Here is an 18,678-nt window from a genome sequence, read left to right as displayed (position 1 = left end):
AGGATTTTAGATATATGAGGTTGGTTTTAAGAAATTCCTTAAAGGATAGAGAGACCAAGAGGTTTATTCTAGTGCTTAATGCTTTGACAATTGAAAGGAAAGACAAGAAGCTGAAGTGCAGAACTGATATCTTGGAACTTGTGTCACTTAATGAAGTTAAATGAAGAGAATGGCAAACTCATGAAGAATTTGAAAACGCGGATGAGCATTTTAAAAGCAATGTAAGATCAGTAAACACGGGTAATGGGTGAAGCGCAGATTAGGATATGGACGGCATAGTTTAACATGACCTCAAGAGAGGCTGCTAGGAGTATGTTGGCTCAAGGTAACAAAGGCACATATGAGCGTTTTCAACAGCAGATGAAATGAAGCTGGGTAAATTAGATAAATGTTATGGAGGTGGAAAAGGCAGTCTCAGTGATAGTGAAGATGTGGTCAGAACCTCTTTTGAGTCAAACAAAATCAAACATGACAGCAAGATACTGGATAGTGAAAGCTTTGACCTTCCAAATGTTTAGATGAAACTTCTGCCCAGAGGTCAGACAAGAAATTACTCTTATTTCAGTTATCCTTGGTGTTTAATGCAGTAATTTACCTTACTATTTTTATCCTGTGAGTGCTTAAGTTCCTTTGTATCAGAAATCTGCTTCAACAGCTCATCCTCTTGTCTCCCTGAAACAATAGTGCAAGTTTATTAAATGCTGAAAGTAACTTTTAGCATTGAAATAAAATGGAAAATGTTAGCAATTTCAGATCACATGATATCTGTAGCAAATGAAACTGTGTGTATTTGAGGCCAGAAATCTTTTTATCATAACTGAGAAACATAAGAGATAAAACAAAACTTTGAAATGCAGTTTAAGGTTGAAAGGGAGAAGAGAGAATGAAAGGGAGGATTTCCAATGAGGCATAAGGAAGGAGAGCCAAATGGGAAAAGGGATAATAGCATAACAGTGTGATAATGCCCTAAAATGGGAAGGTCAGAATCATTATCTGAAATTATAAAAGGAAAATACTGCAGATGTTGGAAATCTGAAATAAAAACAGAAAATGCTGGGAACAGAGCCTGAAATGTTCATCAATGTTAATTCTGGACATAATAGGAGCAGTAGTAGGTCATTTGCTATCACAAGCCTGCTCCACTAATCAACATGAGCATGACTGATCTTGTACTTCATCGCCAATTGCCTGCCCATTTAATATATCCCCGATTTCTGTTAATATTGAGAAATCAATTGATCTCTGGTTTCAAAGAACTCAATGACTGAACCTTCTAAGCCCCCCTAGGGGTAGAGAATTCTAAAAAGTCACCTTCCTCTATGTCTCAGTCTCAATAGACTACCCCTTATTTTGAGATTGTGACCCCCCCCCCCCCCCCCCCCCCCCCCCCCCCCCCCGTTCTAAACTTGTCAGGTAAGGGGAAAATCCTTCCCTACTACTTTTGCACGTTAAATGAGATTTCCTCTCATTCTTATAAACTCTAGAGAATTTACACCTAGTTGACTCAATTGCTCCTCACACTCGAAACCCATTATCCTGGGAACCAGTCTGGTGATTCTTTACTGCACTTGCTTCATAGCAAGTATACCCTTCCTTAAGAAAGGAGACCAAAATTGTAACAGGAGTCCAGATATGAGCTCAATAAGGCTCTATATAGTTGTACTAAGACATCATTACTCTTCTACTTAAACCTTGTTGTAATTAAGAACATAAGAAATAGGAGCAGGAGTATGCCCCTGGCCATTCAAGCCTACTCTGTCGTTCATCAAGATCATGGCTAATCTTCCAGCTCAATACCATTTTCCTGCACTAATCCCATATCCCCCGATTCCCTAAACATCCAGAAATCTATCAATCTCCATTCTGAATTAATTCAACAACCAATCCTCCACAGCTCTTTGGGGTGGAGAAGTCCAAATATTCACCATCATTTGAGTGTATAAATTTCTCCTTTTCTCAATCTTGAACAGCCTAACCTTTATTCCGAGATGATAACTTATGATTCTGAACTCCTCAGCCAGAGCAAACATCCAATCTGCAACCAACCTGTCAAAATCTGCAAGAACTTTGTAAGTTTCAATGAGATCTCCTCTCATTCTTCTAAACTCTAGAGGATAGAGGCCTAGTCTGCTCACTCTTTTCATACTATGAACCTGCTCTGCCTGGAACCAGTCTGGTGAATCTTTACGTCACTCCCTCTATGGCAAATCGAGGTAGAATAGATAAGGTAAAGAGACCAGAACCGTACACAATACTCCAGGTATAGTCTCACCAGGATCTCATGTAACTGTGCTGAAGCCTCCTTGCTCCTGTATTCAAATTGTGTCTTAATATAAGGTTAACATTTTTTCTTCCTAATCATTTGTTGCACTTGCATGTTAGCCTTCAGTGATTTGCCTCGGGCCCTTTGAACATCAAAACTATCCAATCTCTCACAACTTAAAAAGTGAATTGCCTCACAATTTCCACATTATATTCTATTTGCCATGTTCTCACCCGTTCTCTTGACTTGTTCATATTTTCTTGTAAATTTTATATCCTCCTCTGTACTTGTAATCCCACGGGGTTTAGTATCATCAGCAAATTTGGGGATATGACATTTGGTTCCCTCAGCCAAATCATTAACATACATCGTGAACAGCTAGGGCCCAAACAACAATCCATATGTTACAGTCATAGCTTGCTAACCCGAGGAGAATTTACTCATAGAGTCAGAGTCATACAGCATGGAAACAGGACCTTCGGCCCAATTCGTCCATGCTGACTACGTTGCCCAGCGAGTTGTCCCATCTGCCTGCCTTTGGCCCACAGCCCTTAAACCTCTCCTATCCATGTACTTATCAGTACTGAAGAAGGGTCCTGACCTGAAACGTTGACCGCCTGCTTTTCTCCACGGTTGCTGCCTGGCCTGCTGAGTTCCTCCAACATCGTCGTGTTTTTCATACTTATCTAGATGGCTTTTAAATGTTGCTAATGTGCCTGCCTCAACCATTATTTCTGGCAGCTTATTCCAAATAAGCACCACCCTATGCGTGAAGAAGCTGCCCCTGATGACCCTTTTAAGTCTCTCACCTCTGATCTCAAACCTATGCCATCTCGTTTTTAGAACCCCTCCCTGCTTTCACCCTGTCTATGCCCCTCATGATCTTATATACCGCTATCAGGTCACCCCTCAGTCTCCCACGTTCCAAGGAATAAACTCCTATTCTATGCAACCTCTCCTTATATCTCAGGCCCTCAAGTCCAGGCAATATCTTCGTAAATCTTTTTTTTTACACTCTTCTTAGCTTAATAGCATCTTTCCAATAGCAGAATAAAACTGCACAATACTCCAAGTGCAGCCTCACCAACACCTTATCTAACTGAAACACATCTTCCCAACTTTTATACTCAATGACCTGACTGATAAAGTTCCAAATGCCTCCTTCACCACCCTATCTACCTGTGAGGCCACTTTCAGCAAACTATGCACTTCCACTCCTAGGTCCCTCTGTTCCATAACACTCTCCAGGGCCCTACTGTTCACTGTATAAATCCCACCACAGTTTGATCTCCCAAAATGCAATACCTCACATTTATCTGGATTGAAAGCCATTTGCCAATCCTCAGCCCACATACCCAGCTGATCAAGATCCCCCTGTAATTTTTCATAACCTCTACACTGTCTACAACACCACCTATTTTATTATCATCCACAAACTTAACTGTTCCTTGTATATTTGCATCCAAATCATTTATATAAATTACAAACAACAAAGGACCCAGCACCAACCCATGTGGCACACCATTAGACCCAGGCCTCCAGTCCGAGAAACAACCATTGACCATCATCCTCTGCTTCCTACCACTGAGCCGAATATGAATTCAATCTGTTATCTCCCCGGGATCCCATGCGATCTAACATTCCAGACCAGCCTACCATGAAGGACCTTGTCAAAAGCCTTGTTAAAGTCCATATAGACAACATCCACTGCCCTACCCTTATCTACCCTCTTGGTTACCTCCTCGAAGAACTTCAAGGGATTTGTCAGACACAACTTCCCACGCACAAAGCAGTGCTAACAGTCCTAACAGTCCTAAATCAGAACCTGTCTCTCCAAATGTTGGTAGGTCCTGTCCCCCGGAAACCTCTCCAGCAATTTACCCACCACCGATGTCAGACTCACTGGCCTGTAGCTTCCTGGGTTGTTTTTGCCACCCTTTTTAAACAATGGGGCCACTTTAGCCACTCTCCAGTCTGCCAGAACCTCACCCGTGGTCAGTGAAGCAGCAAAAATCTCTGCAAGGACATCTGCAATTTCTTCTCTAGCTTCCCACAAGGTCTAAGAATGAACCAGGTTGGGCCCTGGGAATTTATCCACCTTAATACATTTTAAGGCCTCCAATACCTCCTCCCTGCTAATTTGTATGTGGTCCAAGAGTTTACCACTCATTTTCCCCGTTTCCTTAGCTTCCATAATTTTCTTCACAGTAAAAACTGAAGAGAAATAATCATTAAAAATCTCTCCCATTTTCTTTGGTTCCACACAGACGGCCATGCTGATCTTTAAGGGGACCCATTCTCTCCCTCGCCACCCTTTTAATATACCTATGGAATCTCTTGGGATTTTGCCTCACATTGCCTGCCAGATCCCTCTCATATGCTCTTTTTGCCCTGCTAACTTGCCTCAAGTGCACTACTAAGTGCAATCAAGAGATTCATTAGTTCCCAATTGCTTATGCACAGTGTATGTCTCCCTCTTTTTCCATAATCAGAGCCTCAATATTTCTTGTAAACCAGGGTTCCTGAAACCTGCCAGCCTTGCCCTTCACCCTAGTGGTCACTGGACCCAAAGTGCTCCTGATAGACACTTCCATCATTTGCCGTACCTCACTCCGCAGGAGGAGGTCCAGTGTTGCACCCTCTCTAGTAGGTCCCTCTATATATTGATAAAGGAAGCTTTCTTGGACACATTTCACAAATTCCACTCTATCCAAGACTTTTACACTATGGTTGGCCCAGTCAATATTAGGAAAGTTAAAATTCCCCTACTAATAGGGTATATTAGAATCAGCTGCAATCTCTCTATAATCTGCTCCTCCAATTCCTGCTGACTACTGGGGGACCTGTAATACAATCCTATCAGAGTGACCATCCCCTTCTTGTTTCTAAGTTCTAACCATATGGCCTCACTGGATATCCTCTCTAAGAATCATTGTTATGCCCTCTTTCATCAAAAGAGCAACTCCCCCTCCTCTCTTACCTGCACCTGTCACACCTGTAGCATCTGTGTCCTGTAACATTGAGCTGCCAGTCCTGCCCTTCCCTCAGCCATGTTTCTGTTATGGCTATGATATCCCAGTCCCCAGAGCCAATCCACACCCTGAGTTCATCCAATTTACCTGTTAAGCCTCCTGCATTGAAAGAAATGCAATTTAAACCAATGGTCTTTCCTTTTACTGTGTTCCTATCTTTCCTGATGACTAAACTTGCTCTCAATGGCTACAGTATTATCCCTTGCTTTCCCATCAGCCACTCTAGGATCTCAGGATCCCACCCCACTGCCACTCTAGTTTAAACCCTCCCGAGTAGCACTGGCAAATCTCCCAGCCAGGATATTGGTTCCCCTCTAGTTCAGGTGCAAGCTCTCTCTCTTGTACAGGTCACCCCTACCCTAGAAGAGACCCCTACCCTAGAAGAACTTGAATCCCTGCCCCCTGCACCAGCTCCTTAGCCACACATTCATCTGAGTGGCTATCTTTCTATTTTGACCCCTACTGGCATGTGGCACTGGGAGTAATTCATACTACCGTTGAGGTAGCTTTTTAGGTACTCTCCTAACTCCCTATATTTACAGTACAGCACCCCATCCCTCTTTCTACTTGTGTCACTGATACCAACATGCACCACGAACTCTGGCTGCTCACCCTCCCCCTTGAGAATGTTCTGCAGCCACTCCGAGATGTCCTTCAACCTGGCACCCAGGAGGCAACACACTATCCTGGCTTCTCTTTTGTGGCCACAGAATCTCCTGTCTGTTCTCCCAACTATCAAATCTCCTATTACTACAGCTCTGCCTGACTTCTCCCTTACCTGCTGAGCCTCAGAGACGGTCTCAGTGCCACTAACCTGGCTACTGGCGCTGTGTCCAGGAAGGTCTCCCCTCCACCCCCACCCCCAGCAGTATCCAAAGGGGTATACTTGTTGCTGAAGGGAATGGCCACAGGGGGACCCTGCACTGTCTGTTTTATTCCCACTCTTTGCTTTCTTTATGATAACCAATTCTCCATCCATGTCAGTATAACGCCCACAGTTACATATGTTAACCAACTTCTCATGTCAGACGTTATCAAAAGTCATCTAAAACGCCAAAAAAAATCCATAGTTGTGTATTCTACAAGTCACATCCTCAAAGAACTCTAGCAAATTAGTAAAACGTGAATTTCCTTTCATATATGCATGCTGACTCTGCTTATGATCTCCCCCTCCCCCCGCCTCCCAGGGTATTCTGTTAATATATCCCTCATGGGTGGAGAAAATCCACTATTTCTATAACCATTGCTTTCAATATGTTGATATGTAGATCCTTGTGATTTATCAGGTTCCTCAACATCTTGATATAGAAAGCTATTTCATACAGCTTCCACAAATTCCTCCTCCACTTCATTATTGCTGTTTTGATTTGTCTGGTCTATATGTAGATGAAAGATTAAAGTCCCCATAATAATTATATTACCCCTGTTCAAGCATCTCTAATCTTCCAATTTATGCAGTGCTCAATATTACAACTACTATTTGGTGGCCTATAAATAACTCCTACCAATGCTTATTGCCCTTTGCTATTTCACAGCTCAATTAAATTGATAACAATTCTATACCACAATCTGCTGAGCCAAGATCATTTCCTACCAATGCACAGATCTCCCTTCCCCTTCCTCCATCCCCTTTTATTAATAGCACTATATCACCCATTTTTCTCCTTTTTACCTGTCCTTCCTAAATGTCAAATATCTTTGAACATGCAACTCACAGCTTTAATTATTTGGCAATTAAATCATACCTATTTGGATGGGCAATAAACACTGGTCTTGCCACATTCAACAGATCCAAAAACTCTGTGCCATTATTCAACTTGCTATTTTAATTTGTTTTCCTTTTTTTGAACCCATTTGCTGCTTGCTTTTGTTTCTGTGGTCTATTTATTTGACTTATTACTTCTCTAACTTCCATTTTCGACTGTCTCTCTCCTTCCTGAATTACTCTCAAGGTTCCCATCATCCTGCCAAGCTATTGTAAGCTCTTCCCAAAGGAACAAGCAAACTCCAAGAATATTGGCTCCATAAGACCATAAGATATAGGAGCAGAGTTAAGCAATTCGGCCCATCGAGTCTGCTCCGCCATTCAATCATGGCTGATTTTTTTCTTCAACCCCATTCTCCCACCTTCACCCCATAAGCCTTAACCCCCTTACCAATCAGGAACCTATCAATCTCTGCCTTAAATACACCCAATCAATGACTTGGACTCCACAGCACTCTGTGGCAACAAATTCCACAGATTCACCACCCCCTGGCTGAAGAAATCCCTCCTCATCTCAGTTTCAAAAGGGACATCCCTTTATTCTGAGGCTGTGCCCTTGGATCCTAGACTCTCCTACTAATGGAAACATCCTCTCAGTATCCACTCTATCTAGGCCTGGTCCCTGGTCCTGCTGAGGTGCAATGATTTGTGAAGATCCTTCTTGCCCAAGAAATGGTCTGAATACCTTAGAAATGTAAAGCCCTCCCTGCTGCGCTGTCTTTCCATCTACAGATTCATTTGCTCTACTCAATTTCAGTAACTGTAGGCACATGGAACCGGAAATAATTTTGAGATTACTGGCTTAGAGTTCCCTCTTTTTAACCTGTTTCCCAGCTCCCAAATGCTGCTTGTAGAACCTTTTGCCTTTTTTTCTCCCCCGCCCACGTTGGTGATACCAAAACAGACCACAACCTCTGGCTGTTTAGCCTCCTCATTCAGCATGCTCTCCAGTTATCCAGTGACACTCTTAAATCTTGGCACCAGAGAGGCAATGTCCCATCACAGAGTCACATCTATGGCCACAGAAACACCTTCCTTCCTCCCTGATTGTCACTATTGTTTCTTACTCTTTTTCTTCCCCTTTTGTAGAGTTGAGCCACTCATGGTGCCAGAGTCATGGCTCCGCCTGGATTCCCTTGAGGAACCATCATCCCCAATGGTTTCCAGAAAGGGAACTCTGTTAATGAGTATGATTTTCTCAGGAAACCACTGCATCACCTACCTGCTTTTCCTAGTCTACCTGAGGGTCATCCATTCCCTCTCTGCCTGCACATGCTTCAGTTGTAATGTGACCACCTTCCTAACTGCTGTTACAAATATACCAGTGATTACAACCGATTACAACCAATGCTCCATCTTTAAAATGCAAGCTCAAACTGCTGCAACCGGAACCACTTGCAGTACATGTGCCTACTTAGAGCACTGGAAGCATCCTAATTTCCAAATGCACCTGCAGGTTAGCTTTCAGTGATCTGTGCACAAGGACACCCAGATCCTGTCCCACCAGGGGTCCCAAACACCCTTGACCATTGCTACACAATCAAAGATGCTACCGAGCCACCCCCCACACACACTTTGTAAATCAGTCCACCAGGCTGTGCTCCTTCTCAATGCATACAAACAGAAGCTGAAACGGGAGGATCCAGTTCAGAAAGTCATACAGCGCTGGTCCGAGCAAATAGATGAGCTTCTATATGACTGCTTTGAGTTGGCAGACTGGTCCATGATCAAAGATTCAGCAGCCAGCCTAGATGAGTATGTCACCACCATCAGAGACTTCACCAGCAAATGTGTTGAGGACTGTGTACCAAAGAGGACAATCCAGGTGTTCCCAAGCCAGAAACCATGGATGAACCGGGAGATCCACTCCCTACTGAAGTCCAGGACTGCAGCGTTCAAATCAGGTGAGCCTGACCTTCACAAGAAATTGAGATATGACCTCCATAAAGCTATCAGAGATGCCAAGAGATAATACCAGTCCAAAATCGAGTCCCAGATCAGCCATCAGTTGTGGCAGGGCTTACATGCTGTAACGGGCTACAGAACGAAGTCGGGCAAAACAAAAGCGGAGCAGCCATTGTGAGAGAGGGCCAGTGTAGGAGTGGGAATCTGAGCCTTTGGCTCAAGAGGCTTCGGCGAGGAGGCACAGGTGAGTAGCAGGTAAGAACAGGTAAGGTTTTTAGAACAGGTAGTTAAATAAAAAGACATCAAATTATAACTAATTAAATAAAGTAGGGATGCAGGATCTGGTGATGTATTGCAGCTGCATGATGGAGGAGCTGGTGGACCCCTTTGTGGTTCCTGGTGACCACATCTGCAGCAAGTGTTGGTTGCTCGAAATTGCTCAGGCTCAAAATTGATGACCTGGAATCTGAGCTTCAAACACTGCAACGCATCAGGGAGGGGGAAGAGTTGCCTGGGTTCTGTGTTTCAGGATGCAGTCACACCCATTAGAATAACTACTTCAAATTTGGTCTGTGGTCAGGGACAAGAGGGTGTGACTGTGAGTGAGGCAGGCAGGGGGATCCAGGAGGTAGTGCTGGAGGAGCCTCAGCCCTTGAGCTTGTCCAACAGGTCTGAGATTCTTGCTCCCTGTGCGGATGAGAGTGGGGGCTGTAGGAAGGATGAGCAACTGAACTGTGGCACCGAGGTTCAGGAAGCCATTCAAAAGGGGGCAGAGAAGAGAAATGTAGTTGTGATTGGGGATAGTATAGTCAAGGGAATAGGCACAATTTCCTGTCGCAAGGATCGAGAGACTGAAGGCTGTGTTGCCTGCCTGTTGCCTGGGTTTGGGACATCTCATCTAACCTGCAGAGGAATTTGGAATGGAAGGGGAAAGATCCAACTGTCGTGGTCCATGTGGGTACCAACGACATAGGTAGAACAAGGAAAAAGGTTCTGCTGAGGGAATTTGAGCAGTTAGGGACTAAATTAAAAAGCAGAACCAAAAAGTTAATAATCTCTGGATTGCTACGTGAGCCACATGCAAATTGGCACAGGGTAAATAAGATCAGAGAGTTAAATGCCTGGCTCAAAGATTGGTGTGGGAGAAGTGGGTTTGAATTCGTGGGACATTGGCACCAGTATTGGGGAAGGAGGGAGCTGTTCTGATGAGACAGGCTCCACCTGAACCACGCTGGGACCAGGGTCCTGGCGAATCGCATAACTAGGGCTTCAAACTAAATAGTAGGGGGGTGGGTTCAACAGATTGGAAAAGTATGGGTAAAGTAAAAGGGAAGGAGAGTGCAGGAGAGGTTACTGAATCCACCAAAATAAAGAATAAGACAGAAAGTTTAGAAAGGGATAAGAATTTAACTTCAGGCAATGTAGAAACAAATTTGAGAAGAAGGGTGGTGAATACAGGACAGAAGGCATTATATTTGAGTGCATGCAGTATACAAAATAAGATAGATGAGCTCATAGCGCAGTTAGAAATTGGCAGATATGACGCTGTGGGAATCACAGTCATGGTTGAAAGAAGATCACAGCTGGGAGCTAAACATCCAAGGATACACATCCTATCGAAAAGACAGGCAGGTGGGCAGAGGGGGTGGGGTGGCTCTGTTGGTAAAAAATGGAATCAAATCCTTAGCAAGAAGTGACATAGGATCAGAAGATGTAGAATCCTTGTGGGTAGAGTTAAGAAACTGCAAGGGTAAAAAGACCTTGATGGGAATTATATACAGACCTCCAAATAGTAGCCAGGATATGGGGTACAAATTACAACAGGTGATAGAAAAGGCATGTAAAAAAGGGCAATGTTATGGTGGTCATGGGGGATTTCAATATGCAGGTAGATTGGGAAAAATCAGGTTGGTAATGGATTCCAAGAGAAGGAATGCCTACGAGATAGCTTTTTAGAGCAGTTTGTGGTTGAGGCCACTATGGAAAAGGCAATTCTGGATTTGGTGTTGTGCAATGAACCAGATTTGATTAGGGAGTTTAAGGTAAAGAAACCCTTAGATTAGCAGTGACTAGTGGTGTTCCACATGGGTCAGTGTTGGATCTGCTACTTTTCACTTTATATGATCTGGATGACGGAATTGATAGCTTTGTGGTCAAGTTTGCGGATGATACAAAGATAGGTGAAGGGGCAGGTAGTGTTGAGGAAGCAGGGAGTCTGCAGGAGGACTTGGACAAGTTAGGGGAATGGGCAAAGAAGTGGCAGATGGAATACAGCATAGGGAAGTGTATGGTCATGCACTTTGGGAGAAGGAATAAAGGCAGTGACTATTTTCTAAATGGGGAGCGAATTCAGAAATTGGAGGTGCTTAGGGACTTGGGAGTCCTAGCGCAGGATTCCCTAAAGGTTAACTTGCAGGTTGAGTTGGTAATAAGGAAGGCAAATGCAATGTCAGCATTCATTTTGAGAGGACTAGAATATAAAGGCAAGGATGTAATGCTGACGCTTTATAAGGCATTGGTCAGACCACATTTCAAGTATTGTGAGCAGTTTTGGGCCCCATATCTAAGGAAGGATGTGCTGGCATTGGAGATGGTCCAGAGGAGGTTTACAAGAATGATCCCAGGAAAGAAAGGGTTAACACACGAGGAGCATTTTATGGTTCTGGGCCTGCACTCGCTGGAGCTTAGAAGGATGAAAGGGGTTTTTATTGGAACCTACCAGATATTGAAAGGTCTGGATAGAATGGATGTGGAGAGGATGTTTCCAGTAGTGGGAGAGTCAAGGAACAGAGGGCACAGCCTCAGAATAGAAGGACATCCCTTTAGAACAGAGATGAGGAGGAATTTCTTTAGCCAGAGGGTAGTGAATCTGTGGAATTCATTGACATAGACAGCTGTGGAGGCCAGGTCATTGGATATATTTAAAGCGGAGGTTCACAGGTTCTTAATTAGTAACGGCTTCAGAGGTTACGGGGAGAAGGCAGGAGAATAGGGTTGAGAGGGAAAAAATAAAACAGCCATGATCGAATGGCGGAGTAGACTCAAAAGACCGAATGACCTAATTCTGCTCCTATGTCTAATGGTCTAACATCACCGACAACAGCACATCCATTCCCACTGAGCTTAACACATTCTATGTATGTTTTGAAAAGAAGGGGATTGGAATGTCACCATCCACCCTGACAGCCTCCAGTGCATCTGAACCCACAGTCACCGTGGCGGACGTAAGATCAGTCGTCTGGAGAGTGAACCCGCGGGAAGCATCTGGCCTGGATGGTGTCCCTGGCCATGTCCCTAGATCCTGCACAGATCAGCTGGCGGGAATATTTGCAGACATTTTTAACCTCTCCCTGCTTCAATCTGAGGTTCCCACCTGCTTTAAGAAGACCACTATCATCCAGGTACCCAAGAAAAACAGGTCATGTGCCTACTGCCCGGTGGCTCTGACATCCACCATCATGAAGTGCTTTGAAAGGCTGGTCATGGCACGCATCAACTACAGCCTCCCAGACACCCTTGACCCGCTGCAATTCGCCTACTGCTGAAACAGGGCTACGGTGGATGCCACCTCCCTGGCCCGACACTCATCTCTGCAGCATTTGGACAGTAAAGACACCTACGTTACACTATTTTTTATTGACTACAGCTCCACCTTCAATACTATAATTCCAAACAAACTCATCGCCAAACTCCTAGACCTGGGACTCAACACCTCCCTTTGCAACTGGATCCTTGACTTCCTGACCGACAGACCGCAATCAGTAAAGATAGGCAGCAACACCTCCACCACAATTATCCTCAACACTGGTGCCCCACAAGGCTGCGACCTCAGCCCCCTACTCTACTCCCTATACACTTACGATTGCATGGTCAGATTCTGCTCTAACTCCATCTATGTTTGCAGATGATACCACTATTGTGAGCCGTATCTCAAATAATGATGAGTTGGAGTACAGGAAGGAGATAGAGGGCTTAGTGACGTGGTATCATGACAACAACCTTTCCCTCAATGTCAACAAAACAAAAGAGCTGGTCATTGACTTCAGGAAGTGGGGGCGGTGCACTTGCTCCTGTTACTATCAACGGTGCTGAGGTCAAGAGGGTTGAGAGCTTCGTTCCTAGGAGTGAACATCACCAATAGCCCATCCAGATCCAATCACACCAACAACATGCCAAGAAGGCTAAAGAAATTTGGCCTGTCCCCTTTGACCCTCACCAATTTTTAATCGATGCACCACACAAAGCATCCTATCTGGATGCATCATGGCTTGGCATGGCAACTGCTCCGCCCAGGACTGCAAGAAACTGCAGAGAGTTGTGTTGAGCTGTGCCCACATCAGGAAAACCAGCTTCCCCTAAATGGACTCTGTCTACACTTCTCGCTGTCTCAGGAAAGCAGCCAGCATAATCAAAGACCCCACCCACTCTGACCGTTCTCTCTTTTTCCCCCTCCCATCAGGCAGAAGATACAAAAGCCTGAAAGCACGTACCACCAGGCTTAAGGACAGCTTCCATCCTGCCGTTATAAGACAATTAAACAGTTCCCTAGTACGTTAAGATGGACTCCTGACCTCACAATCTACCTCATTATGACCTTGCACCTTACCGTCTACCTGCACTACATTTTCTCTGCAACTGTGACACTTTATTCTGCACTCTGTTATTGTTTTACCTTGTAATATCTCAATGCACTGTTGTAACGGTGTACAAGACAAGTTTTTCACTGTACCTTGGTACATGTGACAATAATAAATAAATTTACCAATTTACCCCTTGAGCTTCCACATTCCTCAGGCTGTAACAGGCCTGGTTGAAAAATAAAGTGCTATTCCAGAGCTTACTTTATTAATTGACACATCGAAAAGAGACTCAGGACCAACAGGCAAGAGTGGGAGTAACTCAGAGAATTAAAATGATAGGGTCATGTTTGCACACTGAATGGAAGTGTCCATTAAAGCAGTCACCCAATATGCCATTGGTCATCGCCAATATAGGTAAGTTTGCAATATAAGCAGGCAATGCAGCATACCAAACTGAAAGAAGTACAAGTAAATTGCTATTTCATCTGAAGGAGTGTTTAAAGCCCTGGACAGTGGGAAAAGTGGAGGTATGAGGGAAGATGCTGCATCACCTGCAGTGCACAGCTATATGCTATGGGCAGAGAAGTGGGCATAAGTGGCGAAGAAGTGAGATAAGGTGTCTTTATCAATCACATGTACATCAAAACACACAGTGAAACGCGCACCTTTTGCGTAAAGTGTTCTGGGGGCAGCCCACAAGTGTTGCCACGCTTCCAGTGCCAACATAGCATGCCCACAACTTCCTAACCTGTATGTCTTTCGAATGTGGGAGGAAACTGGAACACCCAAAGGAGACCCACACAGACATGGGGGAGAACGTACAAACTCCTTACAAACAGCAGCCGGAATTGAACCCAGTTGCTGGCGCTGTAATAGCGTTACTCTAACCGCTACACTACTGTGCCTGCCCCTGAGGCACGTATAGTTCACAAGCAACCATAATTCAGTAAGCTCACTGGCTCCCGCTTCCTGCTTTCAGTAAAGACTCCACTTTTTCTTCAGTTTCTCAATCTCCGGTACACCTGATGATGCCACATTCTATACCAGTGCTTCTCATATTTCTTCCTTTTTCCCTTCATCAAGAATGCCTCTCTACCATAAATAACAGGGCCCTTGAACCTCGAACAATTTCTGCATATATCAGAAATTAGACTAAATTATCTGCCCTCTATTGGGAAAGTACACATGTTCTCTTCCCCTCTCCAAAAACTATAATAAAATTTTATTTATGGTAGGCTAATGCACTCATGTTCTGGTAAAAATGTAAAAATCTTAAAATTCACTGATTGCACTAAACTATTAATCCATGTACTTACATAACTTGTGCTTCATGTTATCAATCTCTTTTCTAAGTGATTCATGTTCTTCACATAGATCTCTTTTTCTGTTAATAAAATATTTGAATAAAACATTTCCAGTGGATTATTCATCACTCATTATCAATATTTCAGGAAACAGTCAAGTATTATCAGTAATTTAATATTGATAGATATGTTTCCAGCTCATAAGCTTTTTTTCCCAAAACAGTTTAAAGATGGGTGCACCAAGTTTCACATCCGCAATTTGCAAATCAGAACAGAAGTGGAAGCAGCAGTTAATTTCTTTAGTGACAGAACAAAGACAGCCGCTTTCAGTTCAATCAATACTTGCTAAGTAAATTTGAGGATTATTGGTTGAAAGAAGTTTATATATAAAAAATTAAACATGCTCATAAGCTCCATCGTGATCAATAAAATCATGTAATTTAGTCAAAACTTTATTACAGGAGCTTAAACTACACAAGCTGTGAAAGCGATGAAGATTATTTTAACCATTTCTACCTTTCATGGACCTCTTGCATCAGGCTGGAAAATGTGAGTTTTCCATAACCAAGTCTCCTGTCCATATGACGTATTTGCTCCCGCAAACTGTATATTTCATTTGACATCTCTTTGCGCCAATCCTCCATCTTTCTCTCCAACTGGAAATCCAAACTTCTTTCCTCAGATTGATTTTGTAATCGCCGAATTTCCTCTATACAATAAACGGTAAATTGAATTCAGAATGCATTTTTATCAATAAATGAATTAAATTTTTAAATATTACCTTCTAATGATTGAATTTTCTGCCTTTGTTGCTCCTTTTCTGTTTCAACTCTCAGTAAAGCTTGTTGTAAAGATTCAATGGTCTAAAGACAGAGAAAAGTATTGATCACTGCAACAGAAAAAAAATTGTGCACATAAGATAACTTTGAAGTCAATTATCTTTAATCTATTCCTTTGTATAGCACATGTATAGCACAGACTAACACTTAAAAAGGAAATAAGCTATCCCTATTGTGGTGGACAGTTTAAAGAGTGTAAAAAAAAGTCCACCCAGATTTTACAAATAGGGCAGCAGGAAAGTTGGTAGCAGAACGCTGCAAATACAAAGAAACAAATATACCAGATGACACCCATATTCTGAAGGTGGTATTTGGCCACTATATATTTTCAACAAAACCACAGATGCAGGACGAAGTTAGGGATTCCATTGTTCCAAACTTTTCAGCAGATCATACATAGCTGGTTTTTGATATAACATGAGGTGAGAGTGTGGACCAGGAGTTTATTGTGGAAAACTGTGTAAGTTCTACTAAGTTCCATCTTTATATAACAAAAAAGTCATAATAAGAAACAAGATTTGCCTGCAGATTTGTAACTTTGCACTGGGTTTGAACTGGATATATCAAGAGTATGCCAAATTCTACACTATCAATACTCTCACAAAAAAAAACAGATGGGCTCCAATTTTGGAATAACTGTGCAAACAGGTGTGTACAGAGATAGAAATTTATGAAATGTACAGTTTTCAATACTTTTGGCACACTTACCTTTCCTTGGAATTGTAGCTGCCTGGAGATGCTCATTAATTCTTCTTTAGGCAATTTCCGACTAAACACATCTGAACAAGAAGTGTGCTCCATGGAAACAGAGAGAGGTTCATTGAATCGAATGTTTTTTGTGTCAACCATGTCAAGTAAGCCAACTAAGAGAGAACAAAAAGGCTTAAAGTAAAAATAAACTTCTGTAGCCAACACATTTGTGATAAAATACTAGTTTCTCAGGTATGATGTATTCTCTCAGATGTCATGATATTTTCCTGTGCAGAAAGTTTCTCACTAGAGTTAGAAAATAATTCATATTTGCAGCACAAATTTGCGTTTTCCTTGCAGCTAACATCAACCATTTCACATGGAAAATTCTAAGCATTGATCATCAATGGCATGACCCTTAACAGAGAAAATAAAAGGATGATTATTACAAGTCACTCTCACGTAGGTTCCAATGACCAGATTAAGAAGACATTGTCAGGTTACTTCTGCCCTCCCAACTGAGAAATCCATCAAAACAATAATAATATGTGTAGCTGGTAATGCATTTTAGAAATAATAAACGCAAATATCTAATTTAATTTTAACTTAAATAAACAATAACACCTACCTTTTGCATAATACCCTGTGGAGCTTAATCTTTGCTGCAAAGAAAAGGAATACATCACTCCGTTAATTACCAGTACTATACCAAAATATTCAACAGTACTAGTATTGAGAACAGCAGCTGACAAGTTTCATGTGGTCTTTTGAATGGCAATTATAGCTCAAGTCTGATAAACCAGGGTCAGCAAGAAATCTGCAAAGAGGACAAGCAACTGCATAGACTCTTCAACCAATCAGATTAAAGAATCTTTACCGAGATACTCACTTTCTGGCTTAGACTATACAAGCTTAAATATTTAATTCACATAAAATCATAAAAATAAAATCAAGAGATTGATTAATCCACTCCCACTTGTCTTCCAGGAATGCCCAACTTGAAGTTCTTCTTTTCTCTCCAAAGGGATTTCCATCTGCCTCACTTAACTTGTTCATCTTCAAGGATCTTTCTGATCTCATCTTTTATTCAGTCCTAATTAAAGGAAAGGTTACCTCTGTTTCTCTCTCCAAAGATGCTGTCTGCCCCATGTATTTAGAGCATTTTCTGTTATTGCTCTATTCTGTGATTTTAAGGTACAAAACAGATAACCTAACACTTTTCTACTACGAAATTCATCAGCCAGTTTTGCTAATGTGTGTAGTCCATTTGCTTAGCCAATTTCACGGCTGCCTACCTTTGGGTCATTGTCATGAGTATGCAGCTTCCTATCCCATCAGCCAAATTGTTAATCTCTTGGCCCTCAGGAATATAAACTTGTTCTGTACTGCCATATTTTCTTTCCCAATACTATGCAGTAATCTTCTGTCATGTTACCCTGATGTACATACATATATTTCCTGTTTACAATACAATCTGCTTGACTACATGGAAGTTAAAAGTACATAAATCTAGGCCTAGAAGCACTTTCATATAGCACAACATTGTGCTTTCAGAAAATTGATCATTATTTATTTTATGTTTCATGAAGTCATCAAAATACTACTGGATTCTTTGTGCATATGTACATCATTTGCAAGGAGATGCCTGGATGTGGTGTTGCACACTGTTGCAGAAGGCATGTTTGGATGCTAGATATTCAAAATTAGTCTGCGCAAGTGTAGCCCGTAAACATGAAGGGCACTTGTGTAGTCCTTGAATTGGCAATGAATGCAAGGCCTACGTTAGCAAAGCTTAATAGAGCCTACCTAACTCAGTCCAAGACCAAGGGTCCAGAGCTTTGGAAAGTCCCCTTACATTCTAACATTGACCCTTCATTGCAGGTCCCCTTCATGCCATTATAGTCTGGCCAAAACTCAACCCCAGCCACACTCCATAGCATGACCTGATAGTTACCAGCCCCACTACCATCCAATCATAATACTTAACCATTGTCCTCAATCCTGCTTCCCACAACAGCAGCTGAATGTGACAACCTATCCTCCATAATGGTCTGATCCACCCTTTGAAGTTCTAATCCTTCATTCCTGTCCACCCCATCCCTACCTCTCTCCATCCCAATCCTCTACACAATCTACCTATTCCCCCACTCTTTCCACAATGGAAAAGAAATCAAGGAAAGGCCTTTGAGTGCATAAAGTGTACAATATCTATTCTACTCCATATGACACCTTGGACAATAGAACCTTGCAGCTGGAGGCCCATTCACAAACCATGCATTGGCTTGCTTCCATCCCCAGTT

At 42.6% G+C, this 18,678-nt stretch overlaps 1 protein-coding gene across 1 annotated transcript in view; it reads right to left on the bottom strand.

Annotated features, from left to right (window-relative positions):
• The window catches only part of LOC127568318 (cyclin-dependent kinase 11A), a 34,778-nt gene that overhangs the window by 11,182 nt on the left and 4,918 nt on the right, over positions 1 to 18,678 (bottom strand). Inside the window, exons 3-8 of the mRNA XM_052011935.1 lie at positions 17,007 to 17,040; positions 16,397 to 16,551; positions 15,631 to 15,712; positions 15,366 to 15,558; positions 14,862 to 14,929; positions 596 to 672 (exon numbers count right to left, since the gene is read on the bottom strand). Of these exons, the coding sequence (XP_051867895.1) occupies positions 596 to 672; positions 14,862 to 14,929; positions 15,366 to 15,558; positions 15,631 to 15,712; positions 16,397 to 16,551; positions 17,007 to 17,040 (609 nt within the window). The remainder of the gene's footprint in view (positions 1 to 595; positions 673 to 14,861; positions 14,930 to 15,365; positions 15,559 to 15,630; positions 15,713 to 16,396; positions 16,552 to 17,006; positions 17,041 to 18,678) is intronic.

The sequence above is a fragment of the Pristis pectinata genome, chromosome 3 (genome assembly GCF_009764475.1).
Source record: "Pristis pectinata isolate sPriPec2 chromosome 3, sPriPec2.1.pri, whole genome shotgun sequence".
Taxonomy (NCBI): domain Eukaryota; kingdom Metazoa; phylum Chordata; class Chondrichthyes; order Rhinopristiformes; family Pristidae; genus Pristis; species Pristis pectinata.
The sequence above is the reverse complement of the archived record's forward strand: the minus strand, read 5'-3'. Positions and strand labels throughout refer to the sequence as shown.